The sequence below is a fragment of the Podarcis bocagei genome (genome assembly GCF_964188305.1).
Source record: "Podarcis bocagei genome assembly, chromosome: 2".
Classification (NCBI taxonomy): Eukaryota; Metazoa; Chordata; class Lepidosauria; order Squamata; family Lacertidae; genus Podarcis; species Podarcis bocagei.
The window spans coordinates 47,857,865-47,877,216 of NC_138126.1; the positions used below are offsets into that span (position 1 = coordinate 47,857,865).

Below are 19,352 nucleotides of genomic sequence, written 5' to 3' on the forward strand. Positions count from 1 at the left end.
GGATGATGGGAGTTGTAGTCCAACAATAGCTGGAGACCCAAGTTGCAGACACACATAAGCTGTTCCTGCCTCCCAGGCCTGGTACCGGCAGCCAGTCAGCTTGGGGACACTGGTTCAGGGTCCCAGGGCTGATCCAGCTCTGCTGCTGGGCCCTGCCCTGCCCTAGGCAGCTGCTTTTGAGTGAGAGCCAAACTTGACTGCACAAGTGGGTGTGGGTGTTAGTAGGGGGGTGGGATTGGCAGCACTGTGCCAGCCCTGCTCCCTCCATTCCAGTGCTCCCAAAGTGCTTTCGGCCGTCTGATGCTGCAATCCACCATGCCTAGTAGGCGCCAGAGTGAACAGCAGCTTCTCAGTTCCTTAAACAGTCTCTAGCCTGGTTCAAGCACTATTCCTAAGTATGTAGCATTGGGTTCGGGTCAAGGAGTGATGTCCTGATAACAGGCAAGAAGGCAGGCAGGGACAGGTATTGAGAGAAGGAAATAGAGGACTCTTGCCAGGTGGCACATAGAAACATAGAAATGGAAGGGACCACAAGAGCCGTCTATTCCAACCTCCTGCAATGCAGGAAACCTTTGTCCAATGTGTGGCTTGAACCCAGGATCCTGAGATTAAGAGTCTCATACTCTACTATCCCAGCAACCACACAATTTTTATTGATTTATTTCCCACCTTTCCTCCAAGAGGCTCAAGGCTGGCATACATGGTTCTTCTGATTCCTCCCACCACCCATTTATCCTCGCAACAATCCTGCGAGGTAGGCTAGACTGAGTGAGATTGACCAGGCTAAGATCACTCAGGGAGCTTCATGGCTGTGCAGGGATTTGAACCCTGGTCATCTCAGGTCTGAGTCCAAGACTCTAACTCCTATGCTGCACTGGGTCAGGAGACCTGAGAACAAAAACTGGAAATGCATGAGAATGAATATCAAGGTGAGGTTTACATTCCTATAGCTCGGTGCAAGCATTATGACATTGGAGAGGGTTGAAAGGCTATATTGCGGGTGGTGGGCAAAGTGAGTCAAGTGCTGCCTCAGATCCTAAGGGGAGCAGAACCCCAAAACATTTCACAGAGAGAAAGAAAGGTCCGTTTTCTTACCTTACAGCGACATTGCCCATTGGTCTTATTACAGTCTGGGTCAAATCCTTTGGCCGCATCGCAGTTGCAGGGCCCACATGTTGGATTCCCCCACCAGCCCTTGGGACACTGCTGATCCATCCTGCGGGGGGGAAAGTCAGATGGATCCCTGATGTTATACACCCAGCACAGCACAACAGCCATCTTTATTAGTCTTCCAGGAGCTTGATCGTCTTCTTGGTTTTCCTCTCTTCCCCAAATTGCATAAATGCGGGTAGGGGCTGCCGGCCACCTGCCTTGGTGGGTCACGAATTGTGTGGGCCTGCCCCATCTCACACTGATACGCTCAGATCACCTCACTGCTAATTAGCCATGTCCAAAGTAAGCTGCTAATCAACTCTAATGGGAGGAACAAACTGATGCACAAAGAACGAAATTCTCTGGTTTTTCTCCTCAGTGGCCTATCTGTTAAAGACTGGAGTGGAGGAAACCAAATGAATAGGGAAAAGAGCTTTACCTAGGCCCATAGGATGTTGAGAAGTACGGGAGCAGTCCTGGATCTCACCTGTGCTCACAATATTGCCCAAAGTGATTCTCTCCACATTCGCAGACATAGCCGTGGGGAGCCCCAGGCTTCCGTCGACACACTGACTTGTTCTTGCAGGGGTTCAGATGACAGGCATCAACGCAGTTGGCACCATAGTAACCTGGAAGGACAGGTTAGAAGTAATGTTCTAACTGAACCCAGTGAGTTTATTAAGCTGGTGTGGATCACAGTGCTAAGCCCTTATCAATCCTTTCTTTCACCCACCCATCCAAAAAGAAAATCCTGCAACAGAAGAAGCCAAAGGCTATGATTGAGGTATAGGGATCGTTCAAATCTGCTTGATTTACACACCTTTGGCTGAAAAAATTGGCTTATTTGATCACTGAATTGAGAAGGACACCCCCCCCCCGCCTCCACACACACACACACACACACACACACACACACACACACACACACAAAATGACTGGGCAGCTTGTGAAAATCATGGGCAAGTGAAGGATCTGTGTTGCTTGTGCATCTCCTACCTGGCTGGCAGACGCAAGTGTAGCTTTGCCACTTGTCCTGGCACAGACTGTTGGCAGGGCAAGGGTTGGAGTCACAAGGGTTGGGCACAGTACATCCTGCTTCCACGTTCAGAGCGTTGCTGGGCTTGGGTAATGCCATCCCTGTGGCTGTGTCACCCAGGCGTACTCCCTGAAAGCCAAGTGAAAGGGGTATTATACAGGATCTCTTTAGGAAAGCCAGTGGACCATTTGGCCAGCCTCTCAAGCGACTCTTTTATAAAATTGCCCAGTAGCCTTTGCCAAGCTTTCCTGATATTTTCTCTTCCCTTATTACCAACTATTCAGGTGTCCTATAGAAAGCCGCCCCACCACTTCTGCCCACAAAGAGTGGCAGTCCCTGCAAGGGAAAAAATCTGTGGCTTGCGTCACATCCGTACTATAGATTTAAAGCACTCTTATACCACTTTAACAGTCATGGCTTCCCCCAAAGAACCCTGGGAGCTGTAGTTTATTAAGGATGCTGACCTCTCAGATACTCAATTTCCAGCACCCTTAACCAATGAAGGTCCCCAAGATTCTCCATGACTGTTAAAAGTGATGAGTGATGCTTTAATGTACGGTATGGATGTGACCTTTGTGTTTCTTTGTTTTCTTAAATCTCCCATTTGTGAATACTGCCTGTCACAGAATCAAAATGGAGAAGGTTTGACATTTGGAAAATTGCTGGGACTTACCTGGATGCAACCCTCCAAACCGTGATGCACTTTACCAGACTCCAGGATTCCCCCAATGTGGAGATGCTTCACTTTCAGGCCATGTAGCTCATTTCCAACAACTACAGTGTCCTGAGAAAAAAACACACCAACCAATAGCAATTTCATACTTTACATGTTCGAAAAAGAAGCTCTCAGTTACAAGGCTGGAAGAGACCATTAGTATTGGTCATATATAGAGAGAGAGGGAGAGAAAGAAGGAAGCAGGCAACAAGGTTCTGTTAAGAACACTCAAAAGGGTGGAAGAAGACTCACAAAATGTGGATCATTTGGGGATAATGTGCCCCCACCTTCAGGGCTCACCTGGTAAAAGCCAAAGTCCAAGTTGAGGGTGATGATGTAACGTGTCTCTCGACCACTCCGGACGTCCTGTAGCTGTAGCTGGAGGTCGTGCCACGTCCCATCATTCAAGTGCATCTGATCCAGGAGGAGCTTGGTGGTGCGTCCAGAGCCCCTGTTCACCATGAAGGAGAGCAGGCCGGAGTCCAGCTAAAGAAAGGGCAACATTAGAATGGAGCAAGTTCTACCCAGGGAGCAAGACCCAAGAAAGCTCAGAGCGAGGCTGGTAAGAGATGGATCCAAGGGAGATTTCCAAAGGCCAGAGAGGCCTGGAGGCTGGAAGGTTACAGTCAGCCCCTGAGCTAGATGATCTTTGGTTTTACAGCTTTAAGTGGAATGAATAGCTCTCACAACATTTGCTCACAGCACAGAGCAGAAGCAGACGATAGGCTTATGGGTACTGGGAATGGTACCTGGCAGAGTATGGTGGTGTATTGGCCAGCATGTGCCTGAAGCAGCACTCCGTTCAGTTTGCGTGTCCGGAATGCCAGGCCCATATACCAGGGGGTGGAGATCTTCACTTCATTCTTGAAGTCCCAGAAAAGGATGCTGTTGCCACGGAAATGGTGAGGGTGATGCATGGCTGGAAAAGAAAAGAGGAGCATCAGAACAGATGCTGGAGATCAGAACAGTGTGATGAAGCTTGTGACGGGAGATGCCCCAAAGCCCCCCTTGCTTCCTTCACTTCAATGACTTTTGTGCCATTTTGTGCCAAGGAAATGCCCCTGGATTAGGCCTGGGGAGAGGAGCTGGAGGTTTAATCTCACTTAAAATGCCGAGGAGTGGACGCACTGTGCAGAAGGAAGGCAAGCAACATGACCAGATGACAGGTCTAGCAGGTCTGGGCCAAACACTTGAGAACTGCAAATTTCGATGATTCTACAGACTGAAAAAACATTTGAGGGCTGGCTTTTTTTTTAAAGCTACATGTTAGAGCACGTGCTTTGCATGTAGAAGGTCCCAGGTTCAATCCCATGCATCTCCAAGTTGGGCTGGGAGAGACCCTGGTCTGAAATCCTGAACGGTTGCTGCCAGTCAGTGAGATAATACTGAGCAAGATGGACCAATGGCCTGACTCAGTCAAGCCTATGTTCCTCTGTGAAATTGTGCTTTTCTCTTCAATATCCTCAAAACTGATGCCTGATTCTTTCCTGACCATAACTCACATGCAGTTTAAAGGGAAAAGTCACAATTTAGATATACATATGTGCTCTATAAGGCAGCATGTTTTGACACTGAATACAAAACATACTATCAGTTTTGCCTGACTTTCCTTGGGAACCCACATCCCCTTCCAACAGAACCTTTCCAAGGCCGAAGTGTTGCATTTCGTTTTGACTATACCTCCTGGCTTGCACTCCCATGACAGTCCCGGCCACCCCTTCCATGTGCCTCCTGAATATTCCACAAAGTTACACTCACCATGCCTGCACTCCTTGCCTCCAAAGCCTACTGGGCATTCGCAGGAGAAGGAAGACCAGCCCACAGTGCAGGTGCCACTGTTCTTGCAGGGGTTGGAATCACAGAAGGAGTGCTTGGCATGGCAACCTGGGGACATTGCAGATGGACAGCACAAGTGAAGACAAAGGATGTTACTTGGAATAGCTTCTTCTTTGGCTTCAACTCCCAACTTTCCTAAACTATGATAACAGGCCCTCAAAGCTGAACATTAACAATCGGCAGGAACATCTCCCGATGCCATCAATTTCCTCATTCAGTCTTTCAAGCACTGCCTTTCTTCACTATGTCTGGAAGCTGCAGCAGACACCAAGAATGGTCCTCTCCAAGTCTCACCTTTCCCTCTGGAAATGCCTTTCTGGTTAGGCACAACAAGTATGAAGTCCCCAAGAAATCCACAGTGGGAAAGACTAATTTGGGATGGTGACCCCATTAGGTCAGTGGTTTGGATCTGGCCCACATCCTGCCCGGGCAATGAGAAAGCAGAGGTGCCCCTATTAGTATTACAATCGTAGCGTCAGCCAAATGGTCATGCACGTTCGTTAGATAAAACAAAGGGCCAATAAACATACAGAGCTGAACCTCTCTTCTTCCAGGAGTCTTGCCAGAGCTGCAAAAGAGAGGGCCAGCTGGTACCGGTGCAGCCTATGGTATAATTAAAACAACAGCCTGGTTCCCTGAACCATCAAGCCAGCTATAGCCAAGCTCTTTGCAACACTGCAATGGAAGGCAAGGATGATATGGGAGAGGAATAAGCCATGGCTTGGGAGAGCCATCCATGGTTAAGCAGCTGACATTACCTGTTGCGGTCCCATTGTTTGCAATGTAGGAAGCCAGGTCAATGCGTTTACTGTCAATGTACAGATCTCTCATGCACCCCACAAACTCCCTGTGCTCCACTGGAAAGTTCTCAGGCAGATTGGGGACCCCTCCAAGGAGCAAAGGCCCAGTGAGGTCCAGCGATCTGGAGGAAGAAAAGGCCCGTAAGTGGTATTTGCTGCGGGTCAGCTTTCCAAAAGGTTACCTTTAAGCTAGAAATGGGGAAAGGGGACAAGCGTTTTGCTTAATCTACAGATCAGGGAAATGCAGAAGCCCCGTGCACAGGCGTTTTGACATTAAATGCAGCCATACTGTTCCGGTAGTCCCACCCTCCCTGAGCCAAGCATGCAGGATTTAGGACAAGCCATTGGCAGCCAGGACTGTGGTGGGACACCAGATCTTCCACATATCACCACAAGGAAGGAAGAAAAAATGAAATTCATCCCACCAGCCCACACTCTCATTGATGCTGTTAGATATTTAGCATATAGAGTCCTCTAGGGTTCTGCCATTATAACTTTGACAAATGATATGTAATATCAACCTACCTGGCAAGGTTGCCGTAAGCATTACTGAGATGATATATAATTAGTGCTTGAAACATTCAAAACATGCTATATAAACTACTCAGAAGCCTAGTTTGGTATGAAGCGGTGGAAAATAAATATATAAATAAAATGAAGCTATCACAGTTGTCTTTACTACAGAATAGTTACCACCCACAATTTTAATTTTTATCCCCACTTTGTATACGTGAACTGAAATGACAGGAAGACCTCTAGACTTTCACTGAATTAACCACCCCTGATTTTGTGTGTTACAAGGTTGTTAAAGGGTAGACCAATTTGTGTTCAATGGTCTTAGACATTCTGAAGAACACCATGAGAAAGGCCAGCGTAGTGGGAAATTTGGGGTTTTCTTAATGAAAGTCATTGATAAAAAACCTTTACACGCCCACCATTTCATTCGGTTCACTGAAAAGCAAGTGTTAGCATCCAAGAGCCAATGCAAATAAGGCTATCACACGATTACTTGAGACCCATGACTGATTCTGACACTCACAAACATCAGTTGGTAACACAATATACTAATCCCAACTAAGGAAAATCCTGAAAATGAAGCTTGACTTGTATAAAGTCTTCGACAGTGATCTTTCCAAAACAGACACTCCAATATTAAGAGGCCTCTTGTTATTTCAGAAGTCATGTTCAAACTTTTCTCATGTCCGATTCCCTTGCATCTATTTTTCATTATATCCAGCTCTTCTTTTGAGTAGAGGCTTGCATGTAGTGTGTGTGTGTGTCCCTAGTCCACTATAAGGACTATCGTCTTTCCTTGCCATTCATTCCTATTTGCTTCTAACTTTCTCTGCCTTTTAGTGTGTTTGCAATCTTCACTTCCCCTCTTCCCACCCTTTCCTTAACCCCCATTCCATTTTTGCCCTGCTATCCTCAACTCCCCACTTTCCTCTCTCGGCCCCCTTTCTGTAGGTGACTTCTGATGCATGACTTAGTTACACAGATACAGCCACAAGCAAAACAAAATTCGCAAAACGAAAAGCTAATATTTCCCTTGCCTGGATCGAAGCTCTGGACTGCCTTGTGCATATGCAGTGCTTTCTAGCCAGTCTGAGCCATCACACACAGGCAAGTGCAGTGGACCTGACAAGCAGGGTGTCCAGAGGATTGCCCGAGGCTCCTGCTTGCAATTGCTACACTGTTCTAAAGGTACTGCTTTATTGTGCATTTTAATTATGGATATTTGTATTTCTGTGGTTTGTGCAACTTAGTTTTGTAAAGTCTATTTGGGCATTAGACAGCATGTGTGTATGTGTGTGTATTGGGGTAGCCAAAGTTGTGCCCTCCAGATGTTCCTGGACTACAACTTCCAGCATCCCTGACCATTGACTATTTATTTATTATTTATTGATTTCTATCCCACTGTTTCTTCCAAGGAGCTCAAGATGACATACATGGTTCTCCCCCTCCTCAATTAATCCCCACAACAGACCTATTGAGGTGGATTAGGCTGAGAGGCAGTGGCTGGCCCAAGGTCACCCAGTGAGCTTCATGGCAGAGTAGGGATTTGAACCCTGATCTTCCAGGCCCTAGTCTGACACTCTTATCACTACATCACACTGGCTGGTGTGGTGTTATGCTGGCTGGTCGGGGTTGAAGGGAATCCAACTACCTATGGAGGGTTACAGGTTAGCCATTCCTCCTATACAGGATACAGAGCTGAGTAATAAAAACTGCAGCTGCCTCTGTAGCTGTGGGATGGGGAGGCAGGCAAAAACCCAGAGAGAGACAATGGCACAGAGCAGTCTGTGTGGGTAACTGTGAGACTCCCGCTCACACTGTAGTAGCGTGTGGCTTATTATAAATCATGTGACCACACTCCAAGCTTCTCCTTCCCAACTTCCACTTGAGCATGAACTGGAGAGGGAGCTTTGACTGCATTTGGGGGTGGGGTAAGGAAAGGTGTTTCTACTTAGCTCTTTGAAGAGTGGGCAGCACATTTCTGGTCTAGCTGCAAGTGGGAAATACTCACTTTTTGGAACTGGACTGCACCCCCTCTGCTGCACAGGAGTAGTTCCCAATCTCGTTGCCGAACTGCAGTGCCACAGATGCATCGCATTTGTCCACCATCAGAATGGCCACTTTTTCTTTGGAAGGTCCCTGCACAGAGCCCAGGGAGCTGATCTTGGGCTGGAATGATAAAGCACGGACTAAGCAGGCATCACCAAAACAAAAAAGCCACATTGCCTTATTCTTAATTCACTAATGTCCCAATGAAACATTCAGGGGAAAAAGACAAGTCAGAATGCAAGATGTGGGTGGGTGGGGAGCAGAATCCCCGCAGATAGAAAACTAGCAAGGGACAAAGAACATTAGATTCTTATTTAATGTAACCCTCCCGACGCATGTCTGCAGAAAATCCTTCCTTTGAAGCAACAGTTAGCATTAGAGGGGAAATTTGTTGCAAAGCAAAGACCATTTTCAGAACAGAGGGGTTTTTTTTCAAGACTGCAACTAGGCTAATTTCCCTCTCCAGAAGGAAAGAGTTCAACTACCTCTCCATTCCTGGTCTGATACCATTAATTATCAACACTACACCCCTGCTAATGCAATTCACATTTTTTAAAAGCCAGTGTATTTGATGCAAAGAAGTGGTTTGCTGGGCGGGGCAGCAGTTAGCCAGGTATAAAAAAAAAGTACAAGAAACAAAATCAGGCCAGAGAGAAAAATCTGATAGAATGAATCTGTATCATATTTCCCCTTAAAATCCATGGCACGTGGAAAAGAACTGCAGAGGAAGACAGAACCAGGATAACAAAATAATCGCAATGGCAGAAAGCCGAAGGTGCTAGCACCTACCTTGTTGTAATAGTGAAGCTGAACCGTATGCCATTGCCCATCACTCACACCTCCGGGCACATAGGGAGCAACAATGGTGCTAGACTCTCCTGCAAGGAGAGACATCATGAAATGTCAGCCAGGAAGACTTCAGGTCAAACTAGACAATATGTAAAATGTGTAATTTTTAAAAATGTGTCCCTTTTCCTTCTTTAAAAATGGCAGTCATAGGGAACCAAACAGGAGCAGGACCACGGCACAGGGTGGCATGCTAATTCTTCTCCACTGCTGCAGACCCACCGAGAAGGGTTAAATCGCACCCCAGTTGTCGTTGCCATATCCTGCAATCCTGATCCTGCTTGGGAGCCTCCTATAGCTGTTACTTTTGAAGGGAAAGGGCACATTTGGCCCTTTGACAAACCCTAAGGGAACACTGCTAATGTGTGGTAGCAGTATCACTCTTCCAAGCATATCAAGATAAGAGAGTCTCACTTTGGCCCATATAATGACTGACAGTTCATCACATGTAGGCATGAATGTAAAAGCACAACTTGTGAAAGACAGCATGATAACACATGTGTTGTGCATATGCACAAAGACAGAGAGGGAGAGAAGTTGCTTTGAAACATGCAGTAGCATTAATTTAGTATTTCTAGATACACTTTCTAAGAAATGAATAAGGCACTACAATGTTAGGAAGAAGGCATGCACCCTTCAAAGCGATTCCGTCGAATGGTTCCAAGTATATTGGCAAGGGAACACAGCAAAGGCAGCTGCCTTGGAGCTAATCTTTGCCTGGCCCTTCCAAACATCAGCTCCCCATATTGAACAGCTTGTGAAAAAAGAACCTGTTACAGCCAAATCCTGTCTAGGATATGTAACAACTTGGTAGTGTCTTTTTGAAGAGGATTAAATTTGAGGAACAGGAGGTGATTGGTGGCTTTTAATATGGCTTTTAAGAAATGTGTGGTTCCCTCCTTCATTCTTTGATCATTTATTAAATAGGTTGGTTGTTTAATTTAATTGGTTATGGGATATTAGAATTGAAAGGCACATTGTAAATAATATAAATCCACTGTGCACATAAACATGCATGCACACCTAAGCAAAGCTGAGGAGTCCAGTATCACAGTGTTGATCTGATCCCCCCCCCCCTTGCAACTAAGCAAGCAAACAAGCTGATGCTCTTGGGTTCCTATTTGTGGCTGTGGTCAGCCATCGCACCTCGGCCATCGACTCAGATACATTAAGAGTCCCGGAAATAACAGCCCTTTCAGTAACTATATTTAAGGCACTTGACATCTGAACATTGCCTTTGAAGTTGAGCAGCCCACAAAAGGCTCTATCTCTTCAGATGGAACCTGATGTATAACCGACATGGTTTTGGGTGGGTGGTCTTGTTGTGTCATATAACAGGATGCCTTTGAAACCACAGCTTAAAACAGAACATGGCTTCCCACTGATGCAGCTCCATCACTCATCCCAACACAAAAAGCATGCTTAACTAGTCCTCTGAGACACAATCTAATTTGACTGTTTGTGACCTTCAGACCCAACATGATACGACGACGTACAAATACATATTATACAGGCACGCGAACACAAACATTGCTGTGCATACAAATATGTTCCCTTGCAATCTACACCATTTTATGCTTTTTTCCAATTTCATGCCTGCTCACACCTTATACCTACATGTAAATAGTAGCCTTGTGGTTCCCCATTAACACTCTTTAATTATAATAATAATTTATTAAATTTCTATACTGCCCTTCATCCGAAGTTCAAAGGGCAGTTTACAACAATACATACCATAATAATGAACAAAAACTATACATACCCTCAGTTTAAAAGGCCATGGATTAGCCAAAGGCCTGAGAGAAGAGAAATGTATTTGCCTAACACCTAAAGATATGTTGTGAAGATGCCAGGTGAACGTCTTTGGGGGAGCTTTTGCACTCACCCTTTTGACCTGTGCAAAGCAAAACCCAGCATTCCTCTTCAGTCTCAGTGGTTACAAATGCACCACCATTGATTGCAAACACAGCACAACACAGAACCCCAGCCCACCAGCTTATCCCGTTCTACCCCTGCCTTCAATGTCTCACCACACAGATTCACAAAGAATCACACATTCAGGTACAGACCATGAAGACACAAGGCACACAACCAGGAGTTCAAACCTGAATGCTATCCTGAAGCCCCATGTTTCTCTGCAGGGCTGCTAATATGATTTTCTGGGCCAGGTACACTGTTGGTGTTCAGTCCTTACCCCCAACCCATCACGTGTTAGTCTTTTTGAGCTCTGGAACCCACTTGAGTTCTAGTGGATCCCCACAACAGTTTCACTTGCACCTCCTTTCTGCAGTCCTGCATTGCTGATTCTGCTCTCTCTCCAATAAATCTCCTTCCATCCCATCCTATTCTACCATGAACATGTTTTGCAATACCAGGGGTCCCAAAAAACCACAGACATCGGCCATCACTCCTCTGTTGCTAAGAGAATGGAGCCTAGTGCCCCTTGGAGCTGGTAGGGCAGAAGGCAGGGAGGCCAACAGTAGGTGGCACCAGACCCAATGTCAGGCAGAGCCAACTCATTCTGGTTTCGCCCTCTTCCTCCTCCCTGCTGAGCTCTACAAAGGAGGCACCCCCGTTGTAAGAAAGTAGGCAAGTAGTACTGCAGACCCATCTAGATCACCTACCTGTGGAGTACTTCAGCTGAACCTGCCCATCCACAATCTCTACAGCCAAGAAGTCATGCTTCTCATTTAGACGTCCGTTGTAGATTAGGAGGCCACTGCGCTCTAAGGTGGCAAATCTAAACAAAGCAATACAGTGATAAAGCAGAGAAAGAATAAGCATTTCTGAAAATTCTTAATTAGCTAGCCTGGGCCTGAGATGAATTATGACATTCCCTGGGGCAAAACTTCATCGGGTACAACTGGCTGAAGAGAATGTTGCAACTGCAGAATGATTAAGATTAAGATTCAACCATCAAGAAAAAGGAGGGTTGGTGTCATTCTTTTTCTGCCTTAAATGGCAGGCCAACATTCAACAAGTGAGAGCTAACACTGCATCCCATATCTGGTAAAGCTGCACTTGTTGAATTTCTACTGTATTGTGTTTTTTAATTGCTGCAGCCCACCTTGGGACCTTATGGTGAAGGGTAGATTAAGATAAGATAAGATAAGATAAGATAAGATAAGATAAGATAAGATAAGATAAGATGATAAGAGCCATTCTGCAAGGAGAAAAAAAGGGGTTGGCAATTCTAATAAAAATTCTAATAATGCGGAACGCGGGTGGTGCTGTGGTCTAAACCACTGAGCCTAGGGCTTGCTGATCGGAAGGTTGGCGGTACGGATCCCTGCGACGGGGTGAGCTCCCGTTGCTCAGTCCCCACTCCTGCCAACCTAGCAGTTCAAAAGCATGTCAAAGTGCAAGTAGATAAATAGGTACTACTCTGGCGGGAAGGTAAACAGCGTTTCTGTGCGCTGCTCTGGTTTCCCCAGAAACGGCTTAGTCATGCTGGCCACATGACCCAGAAAAACTGTCTGTGGACAAATGTCAGGTCCCTTGGCTAGTAAAGTGAGATGAGCACCGCAACCCCAGAGACGTTCGCGACTGGACTTAACTGTCGGGGTCCTTTACCTTAATTCTAATAATCTTTTCTTCCAGCTAGATTTTAAAAAGTCATATTTGAAGAGTAGACACTCAGCTAGAGCTCATATCTCAGCCCAATCTAGTATGAAGGAGAAACCCAGAAAGGTCAGGCAAATGCATTTTGGAGAGCAGAATGGAAAATGATTATCATCAGCTACAGCTGAAAGATGGCTATTCTGTTAACTGACATGACAAGGCTCCAGCTCAATAACTTACGAGAGGGAGAGGGTCAGGTGGAACCTCTGGCGAAGTCCTCGGAACATGATGAAAGATTTTGGGGGGAAGGAACGTGTAGACACTTCACAGTAAGGCTTTTCGAAGCCCCCAGGTGGGCAGTGACATTGAAAGCCGCCATCGGCAGAATTGGTGCAGGTGCCTCCATTCCTACATACGCCAGGGACGCAGCGTCCTGCCCGACTATCCACCTCACAATTATCACCTGTTTGGGGGAAAAACAGAAGAAAAGAGATCAAGGGGCTTCTGGGAGTGGAAGAAGCAAAGGCTGAGAGTTCCTGGAGTGGAGTAATATATATAGATTGCTAAGACAAGGCACCTAATATGTCTGCATACTGTCAATCATGTTTGTGGTGCTCCAGAAAAGCCAACCAGCTACAATAGCTTCCAGCCTGATAAGCCTCCTCCTCCTGATTATACCCTATGTAAAACTTCATGCATCGAAGATTTCTAGTTTAGGAAGCCATGCTTTGGAGATCTAAAACCCCGCCCACTGCCATATACACCAAAGAGAACCATGAAAACTCAAAGCAGGGCATCTCCTTCAGACTCCAGCTTTATCTCAAGGACCTCAGCTCCATCACCCTGAAATCTGCTGGTCGCTTCGCATGGCCGAGAAGAAACTTATGCTGAACTCTCAGCGAATATCTCCTGTGAACTAATTTGAAAAGGTCTATTAGATCAGCTCCTTTACACACAAGGCAAGCATTTACTCGTATTAGAATTGGTGTCTTCCAGTCACCCAAAGAAAGAGAATGTGTGAAGTTCCTGATGGGCTGGCCATGACAGCAGATCCCTCAGTCGAGTCCTCCTTCCCAGGAACAAAATCCTTTTATATAGTTCCAAGTATGTTTGCAGGAATTTTTCCATGAGCGACTGTCAAAGTAAAACACTGAAAGTCAGAGTGACCACTTCTCATTTTAAGAAATGAGAATAATACCTGTACATTTTGTCTCATGTCTCAGGTTCTACAAGCGCCAAAAGCTTGCTTAAAAATCAAAGGCTGATAATTATAGTTCATACAGGAGAGGGTAAACTGCCTCCCTCCTGTGGACACCCATGTATGGTTCTCCTCACAAAAGCACCTTAAACTCAGCTGAGGAATTTCCCTCAGGTTTATAAACATATCAAAAGCCCTTGTTCTTGTCAAACCAGCTACAGAGGCCTACTCTCCTGAGGCTTCAGCAGGCCTCATTTCCAGGCATATACGCTAAAACAGCTTCGGATGGGGACTAGCAATTCCCTCACCATTTCATGCATTAAAAAGATTTGTTTTCTAACACGAGTATCGCCAGAGCCATCACCTGGGGACTCATAATTAGCTGATAAGAGCATGAAACACCAAGGTCATCCATCCAGACAGAAATGTTCAGCGGGGAGCATTTTGTAAGAGCTAGTATGACAATGTGCATATATGAGCAGTTTCCACTCGCAGGCAGGGTACATGGGGCTGCCATCATCACCGTGCTTGTTGACTACCGAGGAGGCAGCAAGAGGCCTATTGCTCTAGTTTAAAGCAGGCCAGGCAGCCACCCTAGGGGAAATGGACATCATCTATCTCTTTCAAAAGAAGAACCACAGTTGCTGGATGGGCACCATCAGGTGCTCCTGGCAGTGGTTAGCAACAGCAAATGTCTCTGCTCATTACAGCTGCCAAGTTGAGGCAGTTTTCAACACAACTGGAATCTGTGTCCCTAAATGTGGCTTCTGGAAGATCTCTCCTGTTTCTTTGTTGTGTCCCCAAAGAGCCACTTGGTGTCGCCATCTACCATTTGGTGCCTTGGGGAACCTGAAGCAGAGCCATCAGATTCCACACACCGTCCTTCCGACAAGCTGAACTGACAAGCTGAACTCTTCCCTGTCGCCACCAATACCAGGCATGTCAGGTTTGCTGCTATAGTTTTCCCTTGGCTGAGCAAGAAAGCAGGGAAAGGGGAGTTCTCTTTGCCAGCGGTTTGTCAGTGCGTACACAGGTGAGGAGACAACAACTCTCGGGCCCAGCTGAGAGCTAATTCCTTCGAACCGTTTGTCGGCAAGGCTCATATCCTATGCATCGCAGCACACATGAGTTCAAATACTTCTCTGGTTCACTAGAGCACAGAGTCTAGCCCTCGCATGGGCATTAAACTCACTCGCACCTTCCAAGTCTGACAGAAGTATGCTACTGGGCTCATGTTTTCCTTGTGGACTTTTCATAGGTCATTTGAGAGCAGACTGCTGGACTAAATGGGCCTTTGTGGCCAGTGTGGTGTAGTGGTTAAGAGCGGTAGTCACGTAATCTGGGAAACCGGGTTCGTGTCTCCGCTCCTCCACATGCAGCTGCTGGGTGACCTTGGGCCAGTCACACTTCTGTGAAGTCTCTCAGCCCCACTCACCTCACAGAGTGTTTGTTGTGGGGGAGGAAGGGAAAGGAGAATGTTAGCCGCTTTGAGACTCCTGAAGGGGAGTGAAAGGCGGGATATCAAATCCAAACTCTTCTTCTTCTTCTTTTAATCTGATCCAGCAAGTCCCTTTGCATGTTCGTAGGACTAATGCTGATTACAGAAGATGGTATGGGCTCAGTACGGGGGGGGGGTCCCTTCTCTTCCACCAATATTCAGTTATGATGAGGGCCACACAGCCTTGAATCCAACAGCCTTGAATCCAATTGCTTCTTGCCAGATTGTGGCAGGAAAAGACAATTAGTTTGCAAATGTCAATATCCTCCCACCTCCACTTCTCTGAAGCTGAAACAAGAGAGGAGTTTAAGAGACAGAGGCAAAGAGAGGGCTGGCTAGGATCTAAGGAGCCCATCATGCCTCTAGTTTGCTGAAATAGGCTCTCTGGAATGGCAGTATTACAAATCTAGGCAGATCTAGAGCTGTGGATGGAAAACTAACCACAAGGAGCATGGAAAGATGAACACCTCCTGCTACACTACTGGACAGTTGCCATAGCTACCAGGCCAACATACAGCTCACCCAGTCCATTGGTTTTGTTACTAACAAACTGGTCTCAAGCAGCATTGGAGGACATGTGCTATGCATCTCCAGCAGCACTATTTAAGCAGATGGTTTTGTAAAAGACTGTCTCTGAAGCCAGTAAGAGATCTGGAAGGCTAAGGGTCTTGTGGGGGGAGATGGAGCAGTTAGTTATGTACTGTATTTTTTGCTCTATAAGACTCACCTTTTCCCTCCTAAAAAGTAAGGGGAAATGTGTGTGCGTCTTATGGAGTGAATGCAGGCTGCGCAGCTATCCCAGCAGCCAGAACAGCAAGAGGGATTGCTGCTTTCACTGCGCAGTGATCCCTCTTGCTGTTCTGGCTTCTGAGATTCAGAATATTTTTTTTCTTGTTTTCTTCCTCCAAAAACTAGCTGCGTCTTGTGGCCTGGTACGTCTTATAGAGTGAAAAATACGGCACTTATTTATAAAATTTCTTAATTGCTTTATGTCCAAAAGAATCTCAAAGCAATGTACCAAACAGAAATGGATACAATTTGATGAATACCAGATAAAAACCCATTAAAATAACATTATACTGTTCCAAAATTAATAGTGACCAGGCCAGGATCATCATTCTAGGAAGGCCTGGTGGAATAAAAAGGTCCTCAATGGGTGCCGAATTCCGAAAAGGGTTGGAGTCCATCTGATATTCACCAGGAGGCAGTTCCAAAACACTTATTCAAAAGACAAGGCTTGTAATAAGGCTTGTAATCACAGATAATAGTCATCCCTGGTTGACAGATCAAACTTCTGTTGTTTTCACAATCCAAATTTACAGTCATCGCACAGTACAAATCTGTCTGGCTGACACTGGAATATGCCCTAATGCCAGTAAACAACAATGCAATAAGGAAGGTAATCTGGAAAACTCAGCAGGGCTGGAACAGATTAAATGAGAGAAAAAAATGCTTTCCCAAGTGGCCCTAGGACAGCTTTCTTTTTAATATCCAGGAGATTTGTTATTTGTCTCTGCACCACAACACTCAGAGATGGTCCTACCCATCATAGGTAATAATTGTGATGATTTGGAGGAAGCTGAGTAATGAGTGCTAGAGTCATAGTCCTTAAAAGTACTATGATTCATCCAGAAGGAGATAACGTCTATAGAGGACAGACCAAATTACCTGTACACACAACCCAACACAAGCTAAAGTAAAGGTAAAGGGACCCCTGACCATTAGGTCCAGTCATGACCGACTCTGGGGTTGCGGCACTCATCTCGCTTTATTGGCCGAGGGAGCCGGCGTACAGCTTCCGGGTCATGTGGCCGGCATGACTAAGCCGCTTCTGGCGAACCAGAGCAGCGCACGGAAACGCCATTTACCTTCCCGCCGGAGCGGTACCTATTTATCTACTTGCACTTTGACGTGCTTTACAAAACTAGATTGGCAGGAGCAGGGACCGAGGAACTGGAGCTCACCCTGTCACAGGGATTCGAACCGCCGACCTTCTGATCGGCAAGTCCTAGGCTCTGTGGTTTAACCCCCACCCCCACCCACGTCCCCTGACACAAGCAAGCAATGCCTATTTGGGCTCAGAGGGCATCCTGATTCAGGGCTGAGAAAAGTGCTGTTTGCAAGACGCCTTCCTTCATCAGTCTGCTCCTTCATTTCATCCCCTTTCTGCTAAATATCAAGGATGATCTATGCAGCTATTGAAGAGAGAGCTGCCACCTCTTTAAATCGAGGAAGAGGGAATGGTGGGGCTCCGTGTAGTCCGTCCCCAGGGGAACCTGAGGCATTTCCCATTGTCTCTGAAATGAAAGCGCCCTCTCTTTGATGAGATCTGTAATGATTCCCTCCAGTCTGATACCAGGGGGAGTGAAGACGGGAGCGGGAGCCACATTTAATCTGTTACAACTGGAAAGACAGAAGCTACCTGCTTTGCAAAATATTCATGGGCTTCAAACTTCCATAGCACCAGCTGCTGCTGCTGTTCCTACACCTCTGGTTCTTTTTGGCTGTACCACACTAATGACCCTTTCTTGGGTCTTGAATCAAAGACATTCACCAGGTATGCTAGCTCCAGCAGGGCGGGCGCATGTCCTGCTTTACAGTCCTCTATCTGAAGGGCTATCTGGTCTTCAGTTCAGAGAGAAAGACCCACAAGAAGGAAGAGCAGCAGGGGCCTTGTGGATGCTCATTAGCAGTTAGAAACTCCTGCATAGAAGAACAAGCAAACACGCAGGTCACCCGGTCGCAATCTTCCTCACTGTGGTGAGATGGATTGCATTTTAATTATAGCCGCTGTTTTGCTTCTATCTGAAGTCTCTCGCTTGTGAGCCCCAACCTGAACCTATGGGAGCCAAGGTTAGGCAATTGCGGGATGCTCCAATGACTCCCAAATTCCAGATATCATTTCAGGAGGCCCATTCTGTGTGATGTAGGAATTGGCCCTTTAGTATGGCAGCATTTGCCCTCTGGAACGACCTTCCTGCTACAGATTCAACTGGCACCTCCACTCTTGTACTTTAGCACCTTCCTACTTCAAGCAGCCTTTCAAGAGGAGATTTCTTTCTATCCCAGTTTGTATCTGCACTGAAGTTGTTTTTATCTATGAAATTGTTTTAATGGTTGACGTTTCTGTTGGAAACATTTTATAGGAAACAATTCATAAATGCAAATAAACACAGAACATCTCTTTGGCTATACTTTTGAATGTGCACATTTTATGTAAATCTATTTCTGACTTTTCTCTCTTACGATAGTGATGCCTTTCTGGGGATAGCAATGGTGCAATGCTGAGGGTGTGCCTCTGTGTCTTGTTTGTGGCCGTCCTGGAAGCACAATCTAGTTGGCAATGTGGGCAGCAGGAGAGTAGACCTGATGGACCTTTGATCTGACCCAGCTGGGCTCTCCTTGCCCCCTAATGGTCACTTCCGGTTGGCCTGCCAGTTCCAGATACTGAGCATCACCACATGGGAGTTTATAGGGTCACCAATTCACACCCCACAGATGCTGCTCATACCTTTGCCAGTTGCGAAGTAGCATGGGAGAAAGGGTAAGTGTGACTTCTCCTACCCTGTTCTCTCTCACCTATTGCAGCAGGCAATGATCAGGGGAAGCAGCGGGACTGGGCAACTCTTGTCTCCCACTGCACAGGTGAAAGCAGCATCTCTGCGTTATGGCCTGGTGACCCAGGAGCTTACCCACAGTAATGCTAAAAATTAGAAGAGCAGAAGCAGTGGCCCCAAAGGAAGACCCCTCATGCGCGGCAAGATTGCGCACCAGGCTGACTGACTACAAAGGAAGATATTTCACAGCTGTATAGAGGAGGGGGATTTTGGCAAGCAAAGCTTGCCACGCATGGGCGAGAAAACCTGAAACCTATTCAGAAATACCAAAGGCCCTGCCTTCCTCTGCATCTGCTCACCATATGTCTCCTGTTTTCATTGCTGTGTTGTTTTAATGGGGTTGCTTTATTGCCGATTCTAATGATAGATGTTTGAATGGGGTTGCTTTGTATTTCAGTGCAATTGATTTTTACGCTTGTATAACTGGTCACAAGCCTATTGAGTGGCTTACAAATTAAATAATGAATGTAAGTATTCATAATAATAACATAAATAGCGAGAGTGATAAACACAGAGAATCTGATGGGG

At 46.2% G+C, this 19,352-nt stretch overlaps 1 protein-coding gene across 1 annotated transcript in view; it reads right to left on the reverse strand.

The window, feature by feature from the left end:
* The window catches only part of CELSR3 (cadherin EGF LAG seven-pass G-type receptor 3), an 87,844-nt gene that overhangs the window by 31,239 nt on the left and 37,253 nt on the right, over positions 1–19,352 (reverse strand). Inside the window, exons 3-14 of the mRNA XM_081183906.1 lie at positions 12,752–12,974; positions 11,575–11,690; positions 8,894–8,982; positions 8,067–8,224; positions 5,498–5,661; positions 4,662–4,787; positions 3,653–3,822; positions 3,204–3,389; positions 2,862–2,972; positions 2,149–2,317; positions 1,640–1,781; positions 1,096–1,216 (exon numbers count right to left, since the gene is read on the reverse strand). Coding sequence (XP_081040032.1) covers positions 1,096–1,216; positions 1,640–1,781; positions 2,149–2,317; positions 2,862–2,972; positions 3,204–3,389; positions 3,653–3,822; positions 4,662–4,787; positions 5,498–5,661; positions 8,067–8,224; positions 8,894–8,982; positions 11,575–11,690; positions 12,752–12,974 — 1,775 coding nt within the window. The remainder of the gene's footprint in view (positions 1–1,095; positions 1,217–1,639; positions 1,782–2,148; positions 2,318–2,861; positions 2,973–3,203; positions 3,390–3,652; positions 3,823–4,661; positions 4,788–5,497; positions 5,662–8,066; positions 8,225–8,893; positions 8,983–11,574; positions 11,691–12,751; positions 12,975–19,352) is intronic.